This window comes from Triticum urartu, chromosome 1, assembly GCF_003073215.2.
Source record: "Triticum urartu cultivar G1812 chromosome 1, Tu2.1, whole genome shotgun sequence".
Classification (NCBI taxonomy): Eukaryota; Viridiplantae; Streptophyta; class Magnoliopsida; order Poales; family Poaceae; genus Triticum; species Triticum urartu.
In genome coordinates this window covers 576,245,764-576,269,837 of record NC_053022.1, presented here as the reverse complement: position 1 = coordinate 576,269,837, position 24,074 = coordinate 576,245,764, and the positions used below count along the sequence as shown (strand labels likewise).

The window sequence follows — 24,074 nt, the reverse complement described above, 5'->3', positions numbered from 1 at the left end:
TTCATTTATCTACATAAGTTTACTTTTATACGTGCATGTTTTGCATGGATATGAGGGGCCGGATATAAGATACACATGTGTGGTGCACAAAAATGAGGAGTTCCTGACCAGTGCTCCCAGACACGTCCGCGGTTGTCTAAGGGGTCATATTTGGTGTCTTCGGCTGTAGATGCTCTCAGAGCTCAAAAATAGGGTCTAGAGGAGCGGTGGGGTGGCTCCTGCGTGGCAGGCCCCCATGGCCACGTGGCCCGCACGTGCGGCCATGCAGTCGCTAACGCCTGACCTACCAAGGTGAGAGGCCGCCGAACGACTCAGCGCAAAGCATAAATATTTGGCATTAAATAATCAGATATGTATATATATGAAAGACGAATAATGCTGGTGATAGAAAACGAATATTTGAGAAGTAAATAAGAAGAAAGAAAACCACATGTATCAGCACCTTGCTTTGGCTCTCTGACAAGCCGAGATCCGCTCTTCCCCGATGCCGGTGAGCCGCTCAACCATAATCGAATATGAATAATAATGTTAATGATGGAAACGAATCATTGTCGTAAATGAAATAAAATAAATGCTAAGATATATCGAAGCAGGAAAAAAGAAAAAGAAATCGGTGGCATTATTGGTTCGCCGACAAAAAAGGAAGCTTCCCCTCTCTTACTGCTATGGCGCCCAGAACCCGAAAAGACCAGTGAAAGGCTTAGGAAGGTTCCAAAATTTTCTGGAGCCCCTGAAATGTTCCTAGGCCGCTATAGGCTAGTGCCCAAGGTAATGCCCAACTGGGAGAGGCACCCGCATGGGCCATATGGGCCAAAGAGTGGGGAGCCCACGAGGCTTGGTGGCCAAGCCTTCTCTTGGCGCCTAGGGTTTGGGGGACGATCTGAATCTACTCCACTTCCCTCTTCGTCCACTGCACTCTCAATCCCCCCCATCTGAATTGATGACCGAAGATGGCAGGAGCTCGTTTTGGTGGCAAATCTGACGGCTCCGATGGCTGGTCGAGCCTGTTGCGCGATGTGGAGCCCAACAATGTGGAGGAGGTTGCCCTCTGCATCGCGTTGAGACGGTCGCGGCTTGACCAAGGCAGCTATGGCAACTCCTCTTCTACAGCGCCCATTGATCCAAAATCACTGTACCGTCCTGCCCGTCTCGGAGCTCTAGCACTCCGCTTCCAATCTCCTTCAGTTAAGCCACCCACCATCACCAATGCGGGTTACGTCTATTCCGAAAATGGTACCACGGGACCTCTGGGTCGCCATGCCCGCGTTGGTGCCGGTGCGCATGAGGACACCCGATTCAAAGGCACGGGCAACCCACCACGAGCGGCAGCTTGCGAGGATAGGTCAGCGGTGGGGGAGGCGATGGTCGCGTGCAGGGCACGCGTTGGTGCCGGTGTATCCCGAGGTGGCTTTCCTCTGCTTCTCTCTCATGACGGTGGAGGCGGATGCGCGACACCTCCGTCGTAACAATGCCAAGGCGCTTCGGCTCGCCATCGAGCTGTCGGAGCGTGATGTAAACAAGGAGGTGGTGGCCATGGCGAAGCCGGCCTACCATGGGAAGGAGTTGGACTGCTTGCTCTGGAGGCTATTAGGCCAAACATGCTTTGACGAGTGGGACCTGACGGACGGCTCCACCTGCAGCTTCGACGACGACGCACCGCCGCACGCCGATGCATACATGGAGGAGGGCCTCAGGCGCGCCGATGACCGCAAGGGGAAGGGGCCAGCGAGGATGATTTCCTATGTCCTTCCTTGTTTTATATATGTAGTTTGTAGTATGGATTTGTTGAAAGTGCAACTAATCTCCGGGAGGTTTTGGTAATTCATAACGACATATATCTCACTGAACTAATATCCATTCAAGATAAATACTTGAGGATGTTCAATGTATGGCATGGCATGACATAGAGATGTCGACCCTTCAAAATGCTAAGGACAAGGATTGGCAAAAGCTCAAGACTCTTTATTTTTTTAAGTGATCAAATATCATAGTGAGTCCATAGGAAAGCCAATACTATCAAAAGGGGATGAGGTGTTACTTAATGGTCTACTTGCTCAAAGTGCTTAGTGATATTGCTCCAAAATCCTTAGCCACTTTCTCTATCCAAATATGTCAAAACCCTAAACTCCAAATCATCCCCACCGATATCTTTCATCCGGAGCCACCGTGTTCATTCTGACATAGCCACTGCCAAAACCCTAACAATTTGGTCACACCGATACGGATCTCGGTCCCACCGAGATGACCTTGCTAGTTCTTTGTGACTTGTTACAATCACTTCGGTCTCACTGATTTGTTGCAATCGGTCCCACCGATTTGTTGCAATTGGTCCCACCGAGTTGGCTTGACAGATTCTCTGTTGCCATTGCACTCACTTTAGTCCTACTGAGTTGATGTAATCGGTGCCACCGAGATGAAGTTTTCCCTAAGCCCTAGCACATAGGTCCCACCGAGTTGTTGCAATCGGTCCCACCAAGTTGGCTTGACAGATTCTCTGTTGCCCATTGCACTCACTTCAGTCCTACTGAGTTGATGTAATCGGTGTCACCGAGATGAAGTTTGCCCTAAGCCCTAGCACATAGGTCCCACCAAGTTGTTCCCCCTGGTTCCACCGAGATTCCTAACATTCATATTTTTGAACAGATCGCTGCCACCGAGTTTCCTAATTGGTGCCAATGAGATGGGCCAAAAGTGTGTAACGGTTAGATTTTGTGTGGAGGCTATACATACCCCTCCACCCCTTCTTCCTCATGGAGGAGAGCCATCAGAACGTGCCTACACTTTCACCATTCATTTTTAGAGAGAACCACCTACTCATGTGTTGAGATCAAGAGAATTCATTCCCACCATTTTGAATCCTTGATTTCTAGCCTTTCCCAAGTTGCTTTCCACTCAAATCCTTCTTACACCATAACCAAATCTGTGAGAGAGAGTTGAGTGTTGGCGAGACTATCATTTTAAGCAAAGAGCAAGAAGTTCATCACCAACATACCGTCTATTACCTTTTGGAGTGTGGTGTCTTCTAGATTGGTTAGGTGTTGTTTGGGAGCCTCCGTCGTGATGTGGAGTTGAACTAAGAAGTTTGTAAGGGCAAGGAGATCACCTACTTCATGAAGATCTGCCCGAGCGAGGCGTATCCTTTATGGGCGATGGTCTTGGTGGGATAGACAAGGTTGCTTCTTCGTGGGTGGAGCCCTCCGTGGACTCGCGCAGACATTACCCTTCGTGGGTTGAAGTCTCCATCAACGTCGATGTATGATAGCACCATCTATCGGAACCATGCTAAAAATCTTCGTGTCTCAATTGCGTTCACCTTCTCCAAATCCTTACCTTTACCTTCATATGCAATGTTTTACATTGCGCTGCTATACTCTTAGAATTGCATGCGTAGGTTGATTACTTGACTTGTAATAATTGCTAAAATCTGCTCACAACTAAAATTGGAAAAAGGAAAAAACTTATATTTGGTCAAATAGTCTAATCACCCCCTCTAGACATACTTTCGATCCTACATTTGCACTGTATATTGATGAACTATCGTCTTTTTCCGCGGTGATGAAATGGTGTTTCGGGCAGTATAGAGATGAACTTTGCGTTGATCGTATTTATACATAGCATTGCATGAGTTGCATGGGTTTGAGGTTTCAGATACGAGGGACGCGGCTATGAGAGCAAACATATGAGGGGTGTCTCGTGAGTGCATGCGGACACGGACCTGTGAATTCGCAGGCGTTTGAGGGGCCAAATTTGCTAACCATAGTTGTAGATGCTCGGGCCGGTGAGTAAAAAAGCGAACCCCTAAAAAAATATAAAGCCTAGTATGTGATGCCCTAAGAAAAAGTTGATTAAAACGACTAGAGAAACTCAGAGCACAAAGCAGGGTGGCTCCAGCGTGGCAGGCCGGCTTGGCCACGTGGCCGGCACGCGCGTCCACGCGGTCCGCGGCCGCCCGAGTGACCTGGCGGAGCGAGCGAGCGTATAAATGTGTTGCATTAAATAAGCAGATATGCATATATATACGGCATATATAAAGCGAATAATGCTGGGGATAGAAGAGGAATATCTGGGCAGTAAATAAGCAGAAATAAAGAAAACCAGAGGCAGTATTGGGTCGCCCACAGGAATCCGTTTGCTCCCTGGCGCTGCTGTGCCTTCGTCTCCCCTCGTCCGCCCCCGGTTTTGGCCTCCTCCCTCCCCTCGGCGTCTTCATACGAGGATGGATGGATGCCCCGCCAATATATACCCCGCCCCGTCCCCCGCCCCGACCTCCACACTCGGCCCCACCCCCGCCCCCTACCCCGCCCTCGCCGCCGACGACAAGCCCCTCCTCCCCCGCAGCCGCGGCGAGCAGCCGAGATCCGCCCTTCCCCGACGACCATGCCGGTGGCGCAGGCGGGGGCGGACGCCGCCTCGTCCCGCAGGAACCGCCGCCGCCCGAAGAAGTCCTCCTCCGCCAACGCCAACGCCAACGCCGCGGCCCCCGCGGTGCCCGCCCCGGCCCCGGCCCCGGCGCCGCCCACGCCGATGCAGCGCCTCTTCGACACCAGCCGCGAGGTCTTCGCCGCCTCCGCCCCCGGCTTCGTGCCGCCGCCCGACGCCGTCCTCCGCCTCTCCGCCATCCTCAGTAAGCGCCCCCTCCCCTCCCCTCCAACTCCAATTGCCGTCGGTCGGGTCCTAGGTGGTAGGTAGGTTTGCCGTCCAGAGTTTGGTTTGATTCTGCGTCCGACTCGATTCGAGTCCCAGGTAAATTCGCTCCGGCCGGATGGATCGCGCATGGCATGGCCGCCCATCAATCCGTGTCTCCCGTGCTTAGGATTTAGGAGGATGCGGTCGCAGGAGAATGATGATTAGACTATTACAGGGTCAGTCTGCACGCATGACTTGTCCACGTCGCGGCTCCCATCCACCCGTGACTTGTACATGCCCCATTTCTGGCATGCCACGAGGTCGAGCCCCCTGGCATTTCTTTTTTGCCATGCACGCGCCGGCATGTCTGCTTGCCTGCCTGCCCGCCCGTGCCACGCCACGCCATTGCTGCACCACCACTGCTCTGTTCTACCAGCATTAATAATAAGTGTGTCTAAGTGTGTCCTGCTGAACCTGACAGTAGCCACCATTTTGTGTCTTACTCATCTGTCCCATAAGTTTGCATTACTCTGCATAGAGCTTGGTTCAAAACATCGCATTACTAGTGTTCGAGTCAGTTTGGGGTTTACAGTATTCATATTGTCTGACGATGAGTTTGTGTCACTCTGTTGCTCGCCGAGTTATGCACAAGCATTGCTGCTACCTTACCTGGCCCATACCATTAGCTTCGGTTCATCATTGCCTTTTTTTGCTATCTGTGATGCATCATCAACTGAATCTGATATTCGTGTTCTTCTGTTGTTCTTGTTAATTTTGAATCTGATAGATATTTCTACCTCCAGCCACGTGTTTTAAAAGCTATTCCTGAAGTCATGCACCTGCATTATATGTATATCCTTATGTCATGTCAATCAAATATGATGAGGTACATCTTATCTGATCAGTGCACTGTTGGTTGGTTGGTTGGTTTCAGATGATCTGAAGCTGCAAGATGTTGGCATAGACACAAGCATGACGTGCTTCAAGCGCAACGACTCCAGGGTGCCTGCTTCAGTCACCTATCTGCATTTCTATGACTGCCCCAAGTTCTCGGTAAGCTCACCTTCTACATACGTTTCCTGTGCATTCATTTCTATGACTGTTGCTGAACGCTTTTGTGTGCTCCGTGCAGTTTGGTATCTTCTGTTTACCCAAGCATGCTGTGATTCCTCTGCACAACCATCCCGGGATGACCGTCTTCAGCAAGATGCTCTTCGGCTCCATGCACCTCAAGTCGTATGACTGGGCTAGAGCTAACTCAGAGGCTGGCCCTAACAACGCGCTCATCACCTCAGATGGTAAGTTAATACTAGTAGTGTCATTCCCTGTCCCTCTATTCCCTTCTTTTCTTTATTTACGATGAACGCTCCTGTTGCTGACAATTCATTTTCTTGTCGTGACCACCTCAGGGGCTCGTTTGGCAAAGATAAACACAAACGCTGTTGTTGACGCTTCAGCCGAGACCATAGTTCTGTACCCTGAAAACGGAGGCAACCTGCACTGCTTCACGGCGCTCACCCCTTGCGCTGTTCTGGACGTGATGGGACCCCCTTACAACCACCTTGCTGGTAGGGACTGCGCCTACTACAGCGAGTCCCCGTTTGCAAACGCAGCCGGTGAGTAGTGTTCTCTTCCCAGCCTTGAATCCTGTTTGCCAAGAATATCATCTGGACGCTTGACGAAAACGTCCTCTGGTTTCAGGTGTGGTCGACGGGCGGTACTCCTGGCTCAAGGAAATCCCAAACAACTTCCAGATGAAGGGCGTAACGATGCCGCGGTGCTTTGTCGTCTAGGAACCTGCATCACCATCATCTGAAGGGCGGCGGTTCGTCCGTCTAGCTTCTTTGTGTAGATAACAGTTGTAGCCTGCGAAAGGCAGGCAGTCAGTGAGTCAGTTGTCAGTGTCAGTCCAACCTAGCTCTCACCAGGCTAGAAACTCTTTTTCTCTTTACCCTTATTGATGGGGGTTGAAACTATCTCCTGTGGTCCGTCCGTTATCTTGTTGTTGTCTTGAGTCGCGATTTTCTGGTCGGTCTGGTGTGCGTGGGCATGCATGGTCACTCTTTCGTGTTTCCTTGTTGCGCAGGCAGGCGTGCTGTTTGTGCAGCAGGGGCGTTTTTTGATGGTGACCATGTACCCAATCAACCCAGAGCGCTGGTGAAATCCCAGTCACATTTGTTTCATCATCATTGTTTCTTTCTTTCTTTCTGAGCTTGGTTTCAGTTTTTTGGTTGTTTTGTCACCCAGAGCGCTGTTTCTAGCCGGACGGCGCAAGGAACAGAAATGGTGTGCACTACATCACACCTGGAGTGACACTAGTGCCTGTCTCTTTGTGGGACGCTTTGCCAGACAACCAACCAAAATACTACTTACCTACCCTTTGAGAAAATACCCTCCCTTTGGAGCCAAATGTTCCCGACCCTACCCTTTGGCCTTTGCATACATAGAAAAAGACTCGTGGAAACACAAGTGTTTGGTTGCACGTAGCCCGTGACCACTTTGGTTGGCATGGTGGTAGTATAGTATAGCACTGGGATTTCCCTTTGAAACGGAGTGCCAACTAGTAGAGAGTCGCCCGTGGTCAACTAGATCACTCGGGTTGCGTGCCAGGACAACGCGACGGCTCTTTGATTCAGCACGAAACAAGCAAAACAAACGTCGCCGTAGGGTTTAATCATGTAGTGCAATGCAATGTAATGTAGGTGCAACAAATTTTTTTTGCTTCATCGTCGAATGTGAAACTATGTCAGAGAGAACAGAGTAGGCGGACACGATGTCTACTCGACGAAGCTCCCGCTCCTGAGATCCTAAATAAATAGTTTCCAACCTTGGATGAATTCTACAAACAGCGAAATCAAGTTGTGCCGCCTTCAGTACTTGCCCAAGAGGCTACCGAGACTTGAACTCGAGGAAGACAAGATTAGTTAGGAGCGGTACCTTTGGAGTCGGTACCTTGTAGTTAGCGTCCTCTGAGACCGGTCTCGAAGGGGGTACCCCGATGGTACCCTCGGAATGTATTACCGCCGTCCCAAGTTATTTGTCTTAGTTTTGTCAGATACGGATGTATCTAAGGCACGAACATGTAATCCGGGACAGAGGGAGTATGATCTACCTTCTCTTGCGTTACTTGTTAACTCTTTAGCGCGTCGTTAACATATATGGTCTCCACTTTCTGTTTTCCTGTACAAGAAAGCGTGTTGCGTGAAGGAGTAGTATTTTTGAGGGTTACCATGAGTTCTACGTACCAAATCAATCTAGGGTGTCGTGTGTCTCTGTTTGCTTGGCTTGCTGCAAAGGATAACTAGTCTGGCTAGACTACCTTCCTTTCTTTGGCATGTTGTTTCTTTGGGCATCTCCTCTTGCTGCTGTTAATGTGCTTTCTTTGCCATGCTCTTTCTAGCACTACTACCCACTATGGTAGTGTGGAAAACGAAGATGGCATCCACTAATTAATCTTAGGTCCTGCTGCCTAACTTGTCCGTTGCTCGGGTCGGGATGGCACTTTGTGTGTTGATGGCATCCAGAGTATTTCGTTGCCAAACGATTGGTTTGATGCATGCATGTGCAATTTGGTTCTCTGCTCGGGTAAGTAGCACGGTCGCTCACCCCTCAAAATGAGTAAATTGCTCAGAACCATCACATTTGTGGCTATGGTACTTCAAAATCATTATTCTTGTCAAAAACCACAAAAAACACCACTTCTGCGCAAAGTGGATAACAAAACACACTAATACGAAACTAAGCCGCGTTAAATAGCAAAACTGGTCGTGGCCGAGCCTAGTGGCGTGGCTCGGTCGCAAGCGCAACCAACACGGCGTGGATTCATGCGAGAAATAAAATCATAATAACATAAAAGGGCAAAGATAGGAGTATGACAGGTGGGGCCCGCTCCACGTCTACATACGGTCCACATATGCATGCCAAGTCAGCCTGACAGGTGGGCCAGCTCTGTTAGTTTCCTGCTTAATCGCTGCTCAGTTTCGAATTAGTGCGATCTGTTACTCACTTGCCGCAGAAGCAGCCGTGATTTGTTATTTTCGACAAAAGTAATGGTTTTAGAGTACCTTAGCCACAAATGTGATGGTTTTCAGCAATTTACTTAAAATAGGTAGATACTGACATATGGGATCCTAAGGGAATCGAAAACATGAGATTCGGTGATAGAAGTGTTTGGGTGCACTAATGGAGAAACAAAAAATTTCTGTAGTTTTTCCTTTTGTGATGTAATTTTATTGTATACTAGAATGTTTGTCGTCACAATGAGAGTATCATAGGTAGTACTCTCTTCGTCCGAAAAAGGTTATCACAAACTCATATCTTAAATGGATGTATTTAGCATTAACTTGATACTAGATACATCCATTTGAGAAACAAACCTTTTCAAATAAAAGAAGTATCATCCATGCCAACTAGTAGGCATTTGAGCTGACGTGACACATAATTAAATGAGAAAAGAAAGGGTTAAGTATTATTGTGACCAGCCTTATCTAAAAAGTATGCCATCAGCTAAGCAACTTAGTGTGGTCAATAGGCCCCTCCCAATGCTTCAGCTTATACAGGTGCTAAGGTCGCTAACTAAGCAAAAAATCTGATATGGCATGCTAGTTAAGAAGAAAGAGTGGTATGGTGACCCCAGAAAGAAATGGTGCTAAGCACATGTACCTAGGTGAAAATACAATTTTGAGTCTACAACTAATTAAATGCATGAGGCTTAGCACTCAAAAGCTAACACCTTTGCATTGGAGACTTGAGTTGCTAAGACATTTAATATATTCCCTCCGTTTCTTTTTACTCCGCATACAAGATTTGATCAAAGTCAAACTACACAAAGTTTGCTCAAATATATATAAAAAATATGAACATCTACAATACTAAAACTATATACTATGAAAATATGTTTCATGATGCATCTGATAATATTGATTTCATATTATGAATGTTTATATTTTTTAATATAAAGTTAGTCAAACTTTGCAAAGCTTGATTTTGATCAAATGTTATTGCGGACAAAAAAAATACTTAGCCCATCATCTAAGCACCTTCATCTAAGCACCTTTGCATTGAAAAAGATACGTCGTGTCATGTGCTTGTGTGCGGCCCGGCCGGGGAGCACGATGGGGCGGCACGTATGTGGCCTGCATGCATGCATCATCGCCGAGGTATAGGAGCAAGAGCACGCACCTCGTGGGCACCGATACAGTTTTGTCGGTCCGAGGTTTAGCAAAATTAAGTATTTGTGCACGGATGGACACAGGGAATTCCTGTGGGTGCATGCGCGGTGTTGTAGTTTGTTGACGGCCGGTATACGACAATTATTTACCGTTTCAAAATAAATGTCTTAATTTTATACTATATTAATTTTAGTATGAAGTTGTATTAGCATTTGTTAAGTGCAAGTAGCTGGTAGCAATATTTTAGTACTACTCCAAACCAGCCGCATCCTGTCGATCCAAACCAGATTACGTGACGCATGCATGCCCAGAAAGTTGCTCCAGCTATTTTGTACATATGCGTTTTGCTCGTCGTATTTGAAGTTTTATAGTATATCCAGTAATTAATTCTCGTCTTGCCACACTCCGCATGCCACTGACCAACGTAAAAGTTATACTTCCATTGTTTCAAAATAAGTGACGTGGTTTTAGTTTAAATTTAAACTAGAAACATGGCATTTATTTTGGAAAAACTAAAACACGAACACTTATTTCAAAATGAAGGAAGTAATATCTTTTGCACTAAAAATAAGGGAGCCCAAAAGGCTTGAATCTCCATCGTGATTGTGAAAAAAATAGTGCACTGTGAACCAATCTATAGTTAGATGGCTAGGAAGACAGCCGTATCCTTAATCCACCAGAGTTCAAGTCCTAGACTTGACATTGGTGCTCACATTTTTCTGGATTTATTTCAGACTTTCCGGTGATGTTCGATCAGTGGAAGGAGACGTTCCATCGACTACGAGGTGCCTGTGGTGATTCTGTCAATCTTAAGATTCTATGCCCCATTAGTCTCTTGAAGGTGCTCCTAGGGACAGGGTATGCGTGTGTGCGTTCATAGAGGGGGGGGGGGGGGGGGGGGGGGGGGGAGGGGGGTATGCTCGTGTATGTGATCGATTTCGATTATACTGTGTTCTAAAGAAAAAAGACTGCCCTTTTAAAAAAAGCTTAGCCTTTTTCGTTGATCAAGAAAAAGATTGTTGCCCAGTTAATTGTTGGAAAATTGGATTAAAACTAATACAACCACGACCAAGCCCACACCAAACTCAAGCAACGACGAGGACACCGTGGATGGCACCTACTAACAAGTCAATCTCACGAAACCTCATGCGAACTACTCTAAAAATAAAGAACAGCGAAGAAAGAAACACACAGTGGTGACTAACATCTTGCATGGTTGTCCCTCGTTGCAGCAATTACCAACTGGTTGACATTCTTGATCTTCTTTTCCTTGACAAAGTGATTCAATCGCTGGGTGACCGGAGGAATGACAACAAGGCCTTTCAGCAACTCAGTGAAGTCATGCAAAGTGTCATCGTCCTCTGTCACAAAAGCACACCCATTTACATTAGCATGTATTTCAGCAGAGGTAGAATTAGCTAGGCCGAACACAGTGGCCACCACTAGAGCATCTAACTCCAAAGTGAGCAGCCACTTAATGCCATCAATGTCCTCAACACCTTGGTCTCCATGATTTTCCACAAGCGTCACCTGTGCCGTCGGCATCGACCCTTGCACACAATCAGATGCCTCCACCCCCTCCAAAAAGCTGGCCACATGAGCTAACCAGAAGCACAAAGAGTCCTTGTGCTTGCGCACAGGGTGGAGCGCCAACTTCATCATGATTTGAAGTTCATAACTAGTTGAGGCTAGCATAGAGTCGGTAGACTTTGCACAACTTCATGATCAACACAACCTCCACCAGAAGCTTTAACAAATCTCCCTGACCTCGGGAACTTCGGCATGATAAAGAAATAGCCGTGACGAAACATTAAAACCATATGCATGCACTCGCCACCTGCCTTCTCCATTCACCAATGCGCTTAAGGCTTCGTTTTCCTAGGTTAATTAGGCAAACAAGAGCTTTGTTGAGCACACACCAATCGTATCATTACAATTTTTTGCCACGTCGGGTGCGCCTAGCATTATGGAGCACAATCACCGCGGGTCCAAAAATTTCAACACCCGGCATGTGCAACGACTTTTGCCTCATTCACCTGTCGGCATCGTCTACGTAAATACAATAGAATCAACAATAGAAAAGAAAGAAAAGAAAGCATACACTAAGAATGTCTCTCAACTAACTTAGTTGGACTCGGGGAATTAGCACAGTTGGGTATACATAAAAGCAGCAAGATCGGCTATCGTTTCTTGATCCGACGACTCGTAACTCATTATCCTTGAGTTATCACTGGACATCCGCTGCTCACTGTAATGACATTATTTTGAAGATATTCAGTGATTCAAATAGAGGGTGTGGGGAACCCTATGGATCCCAGAAAGCTAATAATCTTCTAAAATTATTTATGTATTTTCTTTAGACCCTGTTTTTTGAAAAAAAATAAAACATGTTAGGAACACTTTTCAAAATGCGGTACTCAGTTATATTAATTCTTTCAAACCATGCATCACTCTTGTCGGCGTACACCGTCAGTGCTTTATGGTTCATCAGATACTGTACAAGGTTCCACAATTGGAGTGTTTGGTGCACGGTGTACCACGGGTGAATTAAAGAAACTTCCACAGTTCCGTTTTTTGATACTAGCAGAAATCCCAATTAATCCCTCTGATCTATATTAATTATCGCTGCTTTAGTATAATTTGTGTATTAAAGTTGAATTAAAGAAAGGGTCCGAGGGAGTACTAGTAGTATAGTTCTTCATTGATGAGTCGTTTTAGGCAAATTCTGTGGCTGCAAGTAGCCGCAGTTGGAATATTAGCCAAATCTACGGTTAAATTTGAGCCAAATTCCTGGTTTATTAGTTCTCTTTGTAGTTTGGATCAATTTTTGAACTTTGATTTAACTATGAAAAAATAATCTATATACCCTAAAAATAGTATCATTGGAAACCACTTTCAAATATGAATCCAACAACATGAGTTTTGTGACATACTTCCTCCATTTTTATTTACTTCCCGTATTAGTTTTGGTCAAAATCAAATTTTGTAAACTTTGACAAGATTTATCAAGAAAAATATTAACATACACAATAACAAATCAATATCATTAGATTCATGATTGAATGTACTTCCACATCATATAGATTTGTTATGGCAAATATTTATATTTTCTCTATAAACTTGGTCAAATTTTAGGAAGTTTGACTTTAGTCAACTCTAATATGCAAAGTAAATAAAAACAAAGGGAGTACAACTTATAATTTGTTAGTCAAATCTACTGTCAAAATTGAACACGAAATATAAAGGAGACCAATCGGAGGTACTATTATATTACTAACCATTTTCTTGTTTAAATGCAAGTAGCAGTAGCTAATAATAAACTATTTTATTAGTTCCTCTGATCAGTGACAATTAATATGAATCGGATGGAGTAGTATATGTGCAAGTAGGCGTGGATGGATCAATCTCGTTATACCAACCAAAACCATCAGCATCCTGTCGATCCAAATGACGCACTTACGTGTCGCATATACGCTGGAGCAGCTACGTATTTATATCTTTTGTCCGTACGTACCTACGTATATCGTCTTCGAAGTTTTTCCAACTGTATTCAATCATTACCGTTACGCTAGAATCGCGCGCACACCCTGTCAGTATCGGGCTGAAATCTCTGTCGCAAAACCACCTGTCCACGTTGAACATGTTTTGGCGTGTGTCTGCACTCTCCAGCACAGATACACAGTACGTTCTTTCGATCTATATTAACTCTCGCCGATTTATTATAATATAATTTAATAGATCATCAACAATTAATATGGATCGAAGAAAGTACAATTGCATCCCGTCTATCAAAACCACGGTGTCATCATTTTTTGTTTTGTTGCCAATGGGTCATCATTAATATTTTGGTTTTTAAGTTTTTGTTGGATCCATTTGCATTCGGCCGACTCTCGTGGTCTTTGGAGTTTTTAAAAGCTTTTATTGGCGTTTTTTACTCCGAGACGATGATTTGCTTTCAAGAGGCGTCTGCACTGACAACTTCTTTGCCACTGCATCTACAAGCTTCTATGTTCAAAATAGTTTGCTTCACCGAGACGAAGGCCCAGAAGCGGCATCATGATATGCTCACGAGCGTCGCCAATGGATGTGGGGGTAAGAATACGACACCCGACCTTAAGCCTTTGGTTATAATTTTATTTGTTGCAAGGGCAACCGTTTGGACCGAATGGTCTGGACGCGATTTGTCATCCCATAGTGTATCCCATCATTCCACGGACCGGTTTGCACGTTCAATTTCCCTCAAACCAGAGGCAAATTGAGGACTTTGCTGGCGTCCAGTCCACTGCCACGCACACGTCCGCCAGCCCGGTCCCACCCAAAAATCCTCCCGCACATTACAAATTTGTACCACATCGGGTCTAGCATCATGGAACACAACCCTCGCCGGTCCAAATGCTTCAACAAAAATCCGGCATGTGCAACGACTTTTGCCTTATTCACCTGTCGGTATCATCTACATAAAATAGAAGAATCGACAATAGTAAGGGAGAGTGAGATTTCACATCCCACTTAGAGTTCTGTACTTCTCCCCTCCCGACGCCAGAGGCCACTCCGTTCACGGCGGCCACCACCCCGTCACGACACGCTCCTATCATGGAGCCACCTCCTCGTCATGGGCCACTCCCAGCGCACGCGGTCTTCGTGGTCATCTTCCACAGACAACAGGGGATGGGGCACCCAGCATTTATGCCAGATCTGCCCAGTGGTTCGTCCCGGGCGCCCGATTTACAGCCGCGCCCCATCGCATCAACCCAAGATCCCGGGTCCCTACCGCGGATCCTGCTGGGGGGGGGGGGGGGGGGGGGGTGGGGGGGGGGGGGGGGGGGGAGGGGAGTGGATCCAGCGCTGCGCCTGCGCTCCGTCCGCCGGACCAAGGCGTACGCGGCCATTTTGGGCAGCCGTTGCTTAAAACCATTGTGGTTGTCCCGTCCTCCTGCCCAGCCTTCCCCTTCAGGCATGGACGATGGCTGGGCCAAGGTCGTCTCCCAGAAGAACAGGTGTGCCGGCTCCAAGCCAGCGGGTCGTAGCTAGCACCACCGCCATCATGGCGTGGACCGGTGTGGGCGCGGCCGCGCAAACCCGGGGTGTGAGGCCTTCTTAAGGTGCTTTGACGACCTCTTCTTCCAATGCCTCAGCACCATTCATCGCCGCAAAGATTGTAGAGATTCTGTAAGATGCATTATCTGTAAGAATCCATGCCACATTGGCAAAGAGTGCCCCCGAAATCCCAAGAACAAAGTCAGCTCTGGTAATGCCAAAGACAGGCTAGGTCCTCACCTCCCATCGCGCCCAGTACAAGATCGGTTGTGCCTCCCCACCCCTCACCCTTCCACGCCGACCACGCCCTCTCCTGCTCGCCCCGGTCCGCTTCTGCCACATCGACCACTCGCGTCGCCCTCGGTCCAGCCACAAGGTTCTGATCTCCTCACCGCCCATGGACCATGAGGTGTTCGTGCTGTGCTACCTTGCTGTCAAGCTCAAGGCCGCGGGTGGCAGGGGCACGACGAACCCCCTTCTCATCGACGTGCCCTGGAGGAGCAGCTCCACATCGCCCCACCTGCCGTGCATCATGATGCATGTCTCGGAGGACTTCATCGTTAGTTCGACCTCCCGGCATTGCACGACAACACCATGGACAAGGGCTTCATCACCGTATACGACATGCGGTTGGACATCTCCGCCTAGACCGACTTCGACAATGCGATGCTACAGCACTTCCAGGTGCACGTTCGCATCGTGATCGAGAAGCTGCCCATGTAGTTCTGGTCACTAGAGGGGGCTGAGGAGGCGCTTGGAGATTTCTGTCGTGTCGATTGTCTCGACTGCCGCATAGTGGAGCGCGACCACATGAAGATGTTCGCCTTCTGGATATCGGTGTGGGATGTCACCCACATTCGAACTTGGCGCACGCTCTAGAACATGAAGAGAGTAGCCAGGCGGGTCGAGGAGAAGCTGGGGTACTCACTGCTGGACCACAAGATCGCGGTGACCACCTGAGGTCACTAGGTACGACCTGCTCATCCACGCCGACCGCGTGGAGGATTGGTGGCCGCCGTTGCCATGCTCCTCCCACTCCGGGTAGAGTAGGCTGCCCTCCTCCGAATCTGATGACGAGCCTATCCCCCGCACTGAGCCAGGCACGTGGTACACGGGGTGGAGGACGGACAAGGGCATGTGCGTCGCCAGGTGCCAAGGGTGATCTCAAACAGGCTGCAATGGCATGCAACTCGGGGGGGGGGGGCGGGGGGGGGGGGGGGGGGGGGGGCGTGACCATGACGACGACAACCAAGGAGGCGGGTGCCATTCGCGGAAGGACACCCTACTCGGCCACATGAGCCACTCCAAGGACAAGGCTCCGGCGCAAGACAAGGTGGCGTCGAGGCATATGAGCAGGACCGCTGTCAGCAGGCACCATGGCGGCGGCTCCAGCGGGCGCAGCACAATGAGGCATGACATGGACCAAGCGGCCTCCTCTACCACGCCGCCCCTACCACTTCGCTCAATTACACCGCCAATGGACGTGCCTGCTTAGGTCCCTATGATCGCCCCTGCTGGCGCAGCGGACCCAATCACGGAGTTCTTCGCCAAGGACAAGCGCTAGCTCCACCCTCACCCCGACTGCATGCAACTCAAGCTCGAGGCCACCATGGTGGCTACACTCTCCTCCCTGCTCTCCTTCAAGAATGCAACAACAATGGCCTTTGATGAGCCACTTGATACCATTGCACCGCCCATGCTCGCATGACGCGTGCCTCCACCGGCTTCGACCCTGGAGGTCCAAGTTGGCGCAGTCACCCGCTAGGTAAACCACATGATGATCGAAGAGGGGGATGGGGGGCGCCGCATCACCAGCTCTTTAGTGCGCCTCCGTCGCCGCTTGTCGGTGTCAAAACTGGCAAACCTCGGGGTAGGGGGTCCCGAGCTGTGGATCTTGGATTGAGGATAACAGGAACGAAGGAGACGATGTTTACCCAGGTTCTGGTCCTCTTAATGGAGGTAAAACCCTACATCGTGCTCTTGTTTATATTAATGAAGATGTATCGAGTATAGAGTTGATCTACCTCGAGATCATAATGTGTGGTATAACTCTAGGGCTAGGTGAATGATTTTTTGTACATGTCCCCTCTCCGGGCTAAACCTTATGGCTTATATACACACCAGGGAAGGTATCTTGGGTTACAAAATCGATATCTAGGAGCTAGGCGGAGGCGGAGATCTTGGAGTACACGTCAATTCTACGGGTGAGGTAGTTGAGGGAGTCCTGGACTAAGGGGTCCTCGGGCATCCGGCCTGTTATCTATTGGGCCGGACTGATGGGCTATGAAGACATGAAGGCCGAAGACTGTACCTGTGTCCGGATTGGACTCTCCTTGGCGTGGAAGGAAAGCTTGGCGACCGACTATGAAGATTCCTCCTTATGTAACCAACTCTATGTAAACCCTAGATCCCCTCGGTGTCTATATAAACCAGAGGGGTTAGTCCGGAGAGGATATACTCATTACCATAGTCATATAGGCTAGGCTTCTAGGGTTTAGCCATTACGATCTCGTGGTAGATCTGTTAGGGAACGTAGTAATTTCAAAAATTTTCCTACGCACACGCAAGATCATGGTGATGCATAGCAACGAGAAGGGAGAGTGTGATCTACGTACCCTTGTAGACCGACAGCGGAAGCGTTAGCACAACGCGGTTGATGTAGTCGTACGTCTTCACGGCCCGACCGATCAAGCACCGAAACTACGGCACCTCCGAGTTCTAGCACATGTTCAGCTCGATGACGATCCTCGGACTCCGATCCAGCAAAGTGTCGGGGAAGAGTTCCGTCAGCATGACGGCGTGGTGACGATCTTGATGTTCTACCGTCGCAGGGCTTCACCTAAGCACCGCTACAATATTATCGAGGATTATGGTGGAAGGGGGCACCGCACACGGCTAAGAATATGATCACGTGGATCAACTTGTGTGTCTAGGGGTGCCCCCTGCCCCCGTATATAAAGGATCAAGGGGGGGGGGTGCGGCCGGCCAGGAGGAGGGCGCCCTAGGAGGAGTCCTACTCCCACCGGGAGTAGGATTCCCCCCTTTGCTAGTTGGAATAGGATTCGGGAAGGAGGAAAGAGGAGAGAGAGAGAAGGAAGGGGGGGGGGCGCCGCCCCCCTCTCCTTGTCCTATTCGGACTAGGGGGGAGGGGCGCGCGGCCCAGCCCTGGCCACCTCTCCTCTCTTCCACTAAAGCCCACTAAGGCCCATATACCTCTCGGGGGGTTCCGGTAACCTCCCGGTACTCCGGTAAAATCCCGATTTCACCCGGAACACTTCCGATATCCAAATATAGGCTTCCAATATATCAATCTTTATGTCTCGACCATTTCGAGACTCCTCGTCATGTCCGTGATCACATCCGGGACTCCGAACAAACTTTGGTACATCAAAATGCATAAACTCATAATATAACTATCATCGAAACCTTAAGCGTGCGGACCCTACGGGTTCGAGAACAATGTAGACATGACCGAGACACGTCTCCGATCAATAACCAATAGCGGAACCTGGATGCTCATATTGGCTCCCACATATTCTACGAAGATCTTTATCGGTCAGACCGCATAACAACATACGTTGTTCCCTTTGTCATCGGTATGTTACTTGCCCGAGATTCGATCGTCGGTATCTCAATGCCTAGTTCAATCTCGTTACCGGCAAGTCTCTTTACTCGTTTCGTAATACATCATCTCGCAACTAACTCATTAGTTGTAATGCTTGCAAGGCTTATGTGATGTGCATTACCGAGAGGGCCCAGAGATACCTCTCCGACAATCGGAGTGACAAATCCTAATCTCGAAATACGCCAACCCAACATTTACCTTTGGAGACACCTGTAGAGCTCCTTTATAATCACCTAGTTACTTGTGACGTTTGGTAGCACACAAAGTGTTCCTCCGGCAAATGGGAGTTGCATAATCTCATAGTCATAGGAACATGTATAAGTCATGAAGAAAGCAATAGCAACATACTAAACGATCGGGTGCTAAGCTAATGGAATGGGTCATGTCAATCACATCATTCTCCTAATAATGTGATCCCATTAATCAAATGAAAACACATGTCTATGGTTAGGTAACATAACCATCTTCGATTAACGAGCTAGTCAAGTAGAGGCATATTAGTGACGTTTGGTTTGTCTATGTATTCACACAAGTATTATGTTTCCGGATAATACAATTCTAGCATGAATAATAAACATTTATCATGATATAAGGAAATAAAATAATAACATTATTATTGCCTCTAGGGCATATTTCCTTCAGTCTCCCACTTGCACTAGAGTCAATAATCTAGATTACACAGTAATGAATCTAACACCCATGGAGCTTTGGTGCTGATCATGTTTTGCTCGTGGAAGAGGCTTAGTCAACGGGTCTGCTATGTTCAGATCCGTATGTATCTTGCAAATCTCTATGTCTCCCACCTGGACTAGATCCCGGATGGAATTGAAGCGTCTTTTGATGTGCTTGGTTCTCTTGTGAAATCTGGATTCCTTTGCCAAGGCAATTGCACCAGTATTGTCACAAAATATTTTCATTGGACCCGATGCACTAGGTATAACACCTAGATCGGATATGAACTCCTTCATCTAGACTCCTTCGTTTGCTGCTTCCGAAGCAGCTATGTACTCCGCTTCACATGTAGATCCCGCCACAACGCTTTGTTTAGAACTGCACCAACTGACAGCTCCACCGTTTAATGTAAACACGTATCCGGTTTGCGATTTAGAATCGTCCGGATCAGTGTCAAAGCTTGCATCAACGTAACCATTTATGATGAGCTCTTTGTCACCTCCATATATGAGAAACATATCCTTAGTCCTTTTCAGGTATTTCAGGATGTTCTTGACCGCTATCCAGTGATCCACTCCTGGATTACTTTGGTACCTCCCTGCTAGACTTATAGCAAGACACACATCAGGTCTGGTACACAGCATTGCATACATGATAGAGCCTATGGCTGAAGCATAGGGAACATCTTTCATTTTCTGTCTATCTTCTGCATTGGTTAGGGATTGAGTCTTACTCAATTTCACACCTTGTAACACAGGCAAGAATCCTTTCTTTGCTTGATCCATTTTAAACTTCTTCAAAACTTTGTCAAGGTATGTGCTTTGTGAAAGTCCAATTAAGTGTCTTGATCTATTTCTATAGATCTTAATGCCCAATATGTAAGCAGCTTCACCGAGGTCTTTCATTGAAAAACTCTTATTCAAGTATCCTTTTATGTTATCCAGAAATTCTATATCATTTCCGATTAGCAATATGTCATCTACATATAATATCAGAAATGCTACAGAGCTCCCACTCACTTTCTTGTAAATACAGGCTTCTCCAAAAGTCTGTATAAAACCAAATGCTTTGATCACACTATCAAAGCGTTTATTCCAACTCCGAGTGGCTTGCACCAGTCCATAAATGGATCGCTGGAGCTTGCACACTTTGTTAGCTCCCTTTGGATCGACAAAACCTTCTGGCTGCATCATATACAACTCTTCTTGCAGAAATCCATTCAGGAATGCAGTTTTGACATCCATTTGCCAAATTTCATAGTCATAAAATGCGACAAGTGCTAACATGATTCGGACAGACTTAAGCATCGCTACGGGTGAGAAGGTCTGATCGTAGTCAATCCCTTGAACTTGCCGAAAACCTTTTGCGACAAGTCGAGCTTTGTAGACAGTAATATTACCGTCAGCGTCAGTCTTCTTCTTGAAGATCCATTTATTCTCAATTGCTTGCCGATCATTGGGCAAGTCAACCAAAGTCCATACTTTGTTCTCATACATGGATCCCATCTCAGATTTCATGGCTTCAAGCCATTTTGCGGAATCTGGGCTCACCATAGCTTCTTCATAGTTCGTAGGTTCATCATGATCTAGTAGCATGACTTCCAGAACAGGATTTCCGTACCACTCTGGCGCGGATCTTACTCTGGTTGATCTACGAGGTTCAGTAGTATCTTGTTCTGAAGTTTCATGATCATTATCATTAGCTTCCTCACTAATTGGTATAGGTGTCACAGAAACAGGTTTCTGTGATGTACTACTTTCCAATAAGGGAGCAGGTACTGTTACCTCGTCAAGTTCTACTTTCCTCCCACTCACTTCTTTCGAGAGAAACTCCTTCTCTAGAAAGTTTCCGAATTTAGCAACAAAAATCTTGCCTTCGGATCTGTGATAGAAGGAGTATCCAATAGTTTCCTTTGGATATCCTATGAAGACACATTTCTCCGATTTGGGTTCGAGCTTATCAGGTTGAAGCTTTTTCACATAAGCATCGCAGCCCCAAACTTTCAGAAACGACAACTTTGGTTTCTTGCCAAACCACAGTTCATAAGGCGTCGTCTCAACGGATTTTGATGGTGCCCTATTTAACGTGAATGCGGCCGTCTCTAGAGCATATCCCCGAAACGATAGCGGTAAATTAGTAAGACACATCATAGATCGCACCATATCTAGTAAAGTATGATTACGACGTTCGGACACACCATTACGCTGTGGTGTTCCGGGTGGCGTGAGTTGTGAAACTATTCCACATTGTTTCAAATGTACACCAAACTCGTAACTCAAATATTCTCCTCCACGATCAGATCGTAGGAATTTTATTTTCTTGTTACGATGATTTTCAACTTCACTCTGAAATTCTTTGAACTTTTCAACTATTTCAGACTTATGTTTCATTAAGTAGATATACCCATATCCGCTTAAGTCATTTGTGAAGGTGAGAAAATAACAATATCCGCCACGAGCCTCAACATTCATCGGACCACATACATCTGTATGTATGATTTCCAATAAATCTGTTGCTCTCTCCATAGTACCGGAGAATGGTGTTTTTGTCATCTTACCCATAAGGCACGGTTCGCAAGTACCAAGTGATTCATAATCAAGTGGTTCGAAAAGACCATCAGTATGGAGTTTCTTCATGCGCTTTATACCGATATGACCCAAATGGCAGTGCCACAAATAAGTTGCACTATCATTATCAACTCTGCATCTTTTGGCTTCAACACTATGAATATGTGTGTCACTACTATCGAGATTTAATAAGAATAGACCACTCTTTAAGGGTGCATGACCATAAAAGATATTACTCATATAAATAGAACAACCATTATTCTCTGATTTAAATGAATAACCGTCTCGCATCAAACAAGATCCAGATATAATGTTCATGCTTAACGCTGGCACCAAATACCAATTATTTAGGTCTAATACTAATCTCGAAGGTAGATGTAGAGGTAGCGTGCCGACTGCGATCACATCGACTTTGGAACCATTTCCCACGCGCACCGTCACCCCGTCCTTAGCCAATCTTCGCTTAATCCGTAGTCCCTGTTTCGAGTTGCAAATATTAGCAACAGAACCAGTATCAAATACACAGGTGCTACTGTGAGTATTAGTAAGGTACACATCAATAACATGTATATCACATATACCTTTGTTCACCTTGCCATTCTTCTTATCCGCCAAATACTTGGGGCAGTTCCGCTTCCATTGACCAGTCTGCTTGCAGTAGAAGCACTCAGTTTCAGGCTTAGGTCCAGGTTTGGGTTTCTTCTCTTGAGTAGCAACTTGCTTGCTGTTCTTTTTGAAGTTCCCCTTCTTCTTCCCTTTGCCCTTTTTCTTGAAACTAGTGGTCTTGTTGACCATCAACACTTGATGCTCCTTCTTGATTTCTACCTCTGCAGCTTTTAGCATTGCGAAGAGCTTGGGAATAGTCTTATTCATCCCTTGCATATTATAGTTCATCACGAAGCTCTTGTAGCTTGGTGGCAGTGATTGGAGAATTCTGTCAATGACGCAATCATCTGGAAGATTAACTCCCAATTGAATCAAGTGATTATTATACCCAGACATTTTGAGTATATGCTCACTGACAGAACTGTTCTCCTCCATCTTGCAGCTATAGATCTTATTGGAGACTTCATATCTCTCAATCCGGGCATTTGCTTGAAATATTAACTTTAACTCCTGGAACATCTCATATGCTCCATGACGTTCAAAACGTCGTTGAAGTCCCGATTCTAAGCCGTAAAGCATGGCACACTGAACTATCGAGTAGTCATCAGCTTTGCTCTGCCAGACGTTCAATAACATCTGGTGTTGCTCCAGTAGCAGGCCTGGCACCCAGCGGTGCTTCCAGGACGTAATTCTTCTGTGCAGCAATGAGGATAATCCTCAAGTTACAGACCCAGTCCGTATAATTGCTACCATCATCTTTTAACTTTGCTTTCTCAAGGAACGCATTAAAATTCAACGGAAAAACAGCACGGGCATCTATCTACAATCAAACATAAACAAGCAAGATACTATCAGGTACTAAGTTCATGATAAATTTAAGGTTCAATTAATCATATTACTTAAGAACTCCCACTTAGATGACATCCTCTAATCCTCTAAGTGATTACGTGATCCAAATCAACTAAACCATGTCCGATCATCACGTGATATGGAGTAGTTTCATTGGTGAACATCGCTATGTTGATCATATCTACTATATGATTCACGCTCGACCTTTCGGTCTCTGTGTTTCGAGACCATATCTGTATATGCTTGGCTCGTCAAGTATAACCTGAGTATTTTGCACCCGTTGTATTTGAACGTAGAGCCTATCACACCCGATCATCACATGGTGTCTCAGCACGAAGAACTTTCGCAGCGGTGCATACTCAGGGAGAACACTTCTTGATAATTAGTGAGAGATCATCTTAAAATGCTACCGTCAATCAAAGCAAGAAATAAGATGCATAAAAGAACATCACATGCAATCAATATAAGTGATATGATATGGCCATCATCATCTTGTGCTTGTGATCTCCATCTTCGAAGCACCGTCGTGATCACCATCGTCACCGGCGCGACAACCTTGATCTCCATCGTGCATCGTTGTCGTCTCGCCAATCTTATATGCTCCACGACTATCGCTACCGCTTATAAAGTAAAGCATTACAGCGCATTGCATTGCATACAATAAAGCGACAACCATATGGCTCCTGCCAGTTGCCGATAACTCGGTTACAAACATGATCATCTCATTACATAAAATTTAGCATCATGTCTTGACCATATCACATCACAACCGCCCTGCAAAAACAAGTTAGACGTCCTCTACTTTGTTGTTGCAAGTTTACGTGGCTGCTACGGGCTTAAGCAAGAACCAATCTTACCTACGCATCAAACCACAACGATAGGTGTCAAGTTGGTGCTGTTTTAACCTTGCAAGACCGGCGT

General features: G+C 46.7%; 1 protein-coding gene across 1 annotated transcript; it reads left to right on the top strand.

The window, feature by feature from the left end:
* The first annotated feature begins 4,252 nt into the window (after positions 1–4,252).
* On the top strand, positions 4,253–6,834 carry LOC125532158 (plant cysteine oxidase 2-like). The gene is made up of 5 exons (XM_048696312.1): positions 4,253–4,624; positions 5,561–5,679; positions 5,759–5,924; positions 6,036–6,242; positions 6,328–6,834. The coding sequence occupies exons 1-5, from the start codon at positions 4,378–4,380 to the stop codon at positions 6,417–6,419; spliced, it is 831 nt and encodes a 276-aa protein (XP_048552269.1). The 5' UTR covers positions 4,253–4,377; the 3' UTR covers positions 6,420–6,834.
* Positions 6,835–24,074: the final 17,240 nt, after the last annotated feature.

Bases quoted from the DNA above. Each gene is read 5' to 3' on its own strand.
- LOC125532158 (XM_048696312.1), top strand. From the start codon at position 4,378: ATGCCGGTGGCGCAGGCGGGGGCGGACGCCGCCTCGTCCCGCAGGAAC. The intron at 4,625-5,560 runs GTAAGCGCCCCC...GGTTGGTTTCAG, and splicing joins CCGCCTCTCCGCCATCCTCA to ATGATCTGAAGCTGCAAGAT. The intron at 6,243-6,327 runs GTGAGTAGTGTT...CTCTGGTTTCAG, and splicing joins CCCGTTTGCAAACGCAGCCG to GTGTGGTCGACGGGCGGTAC.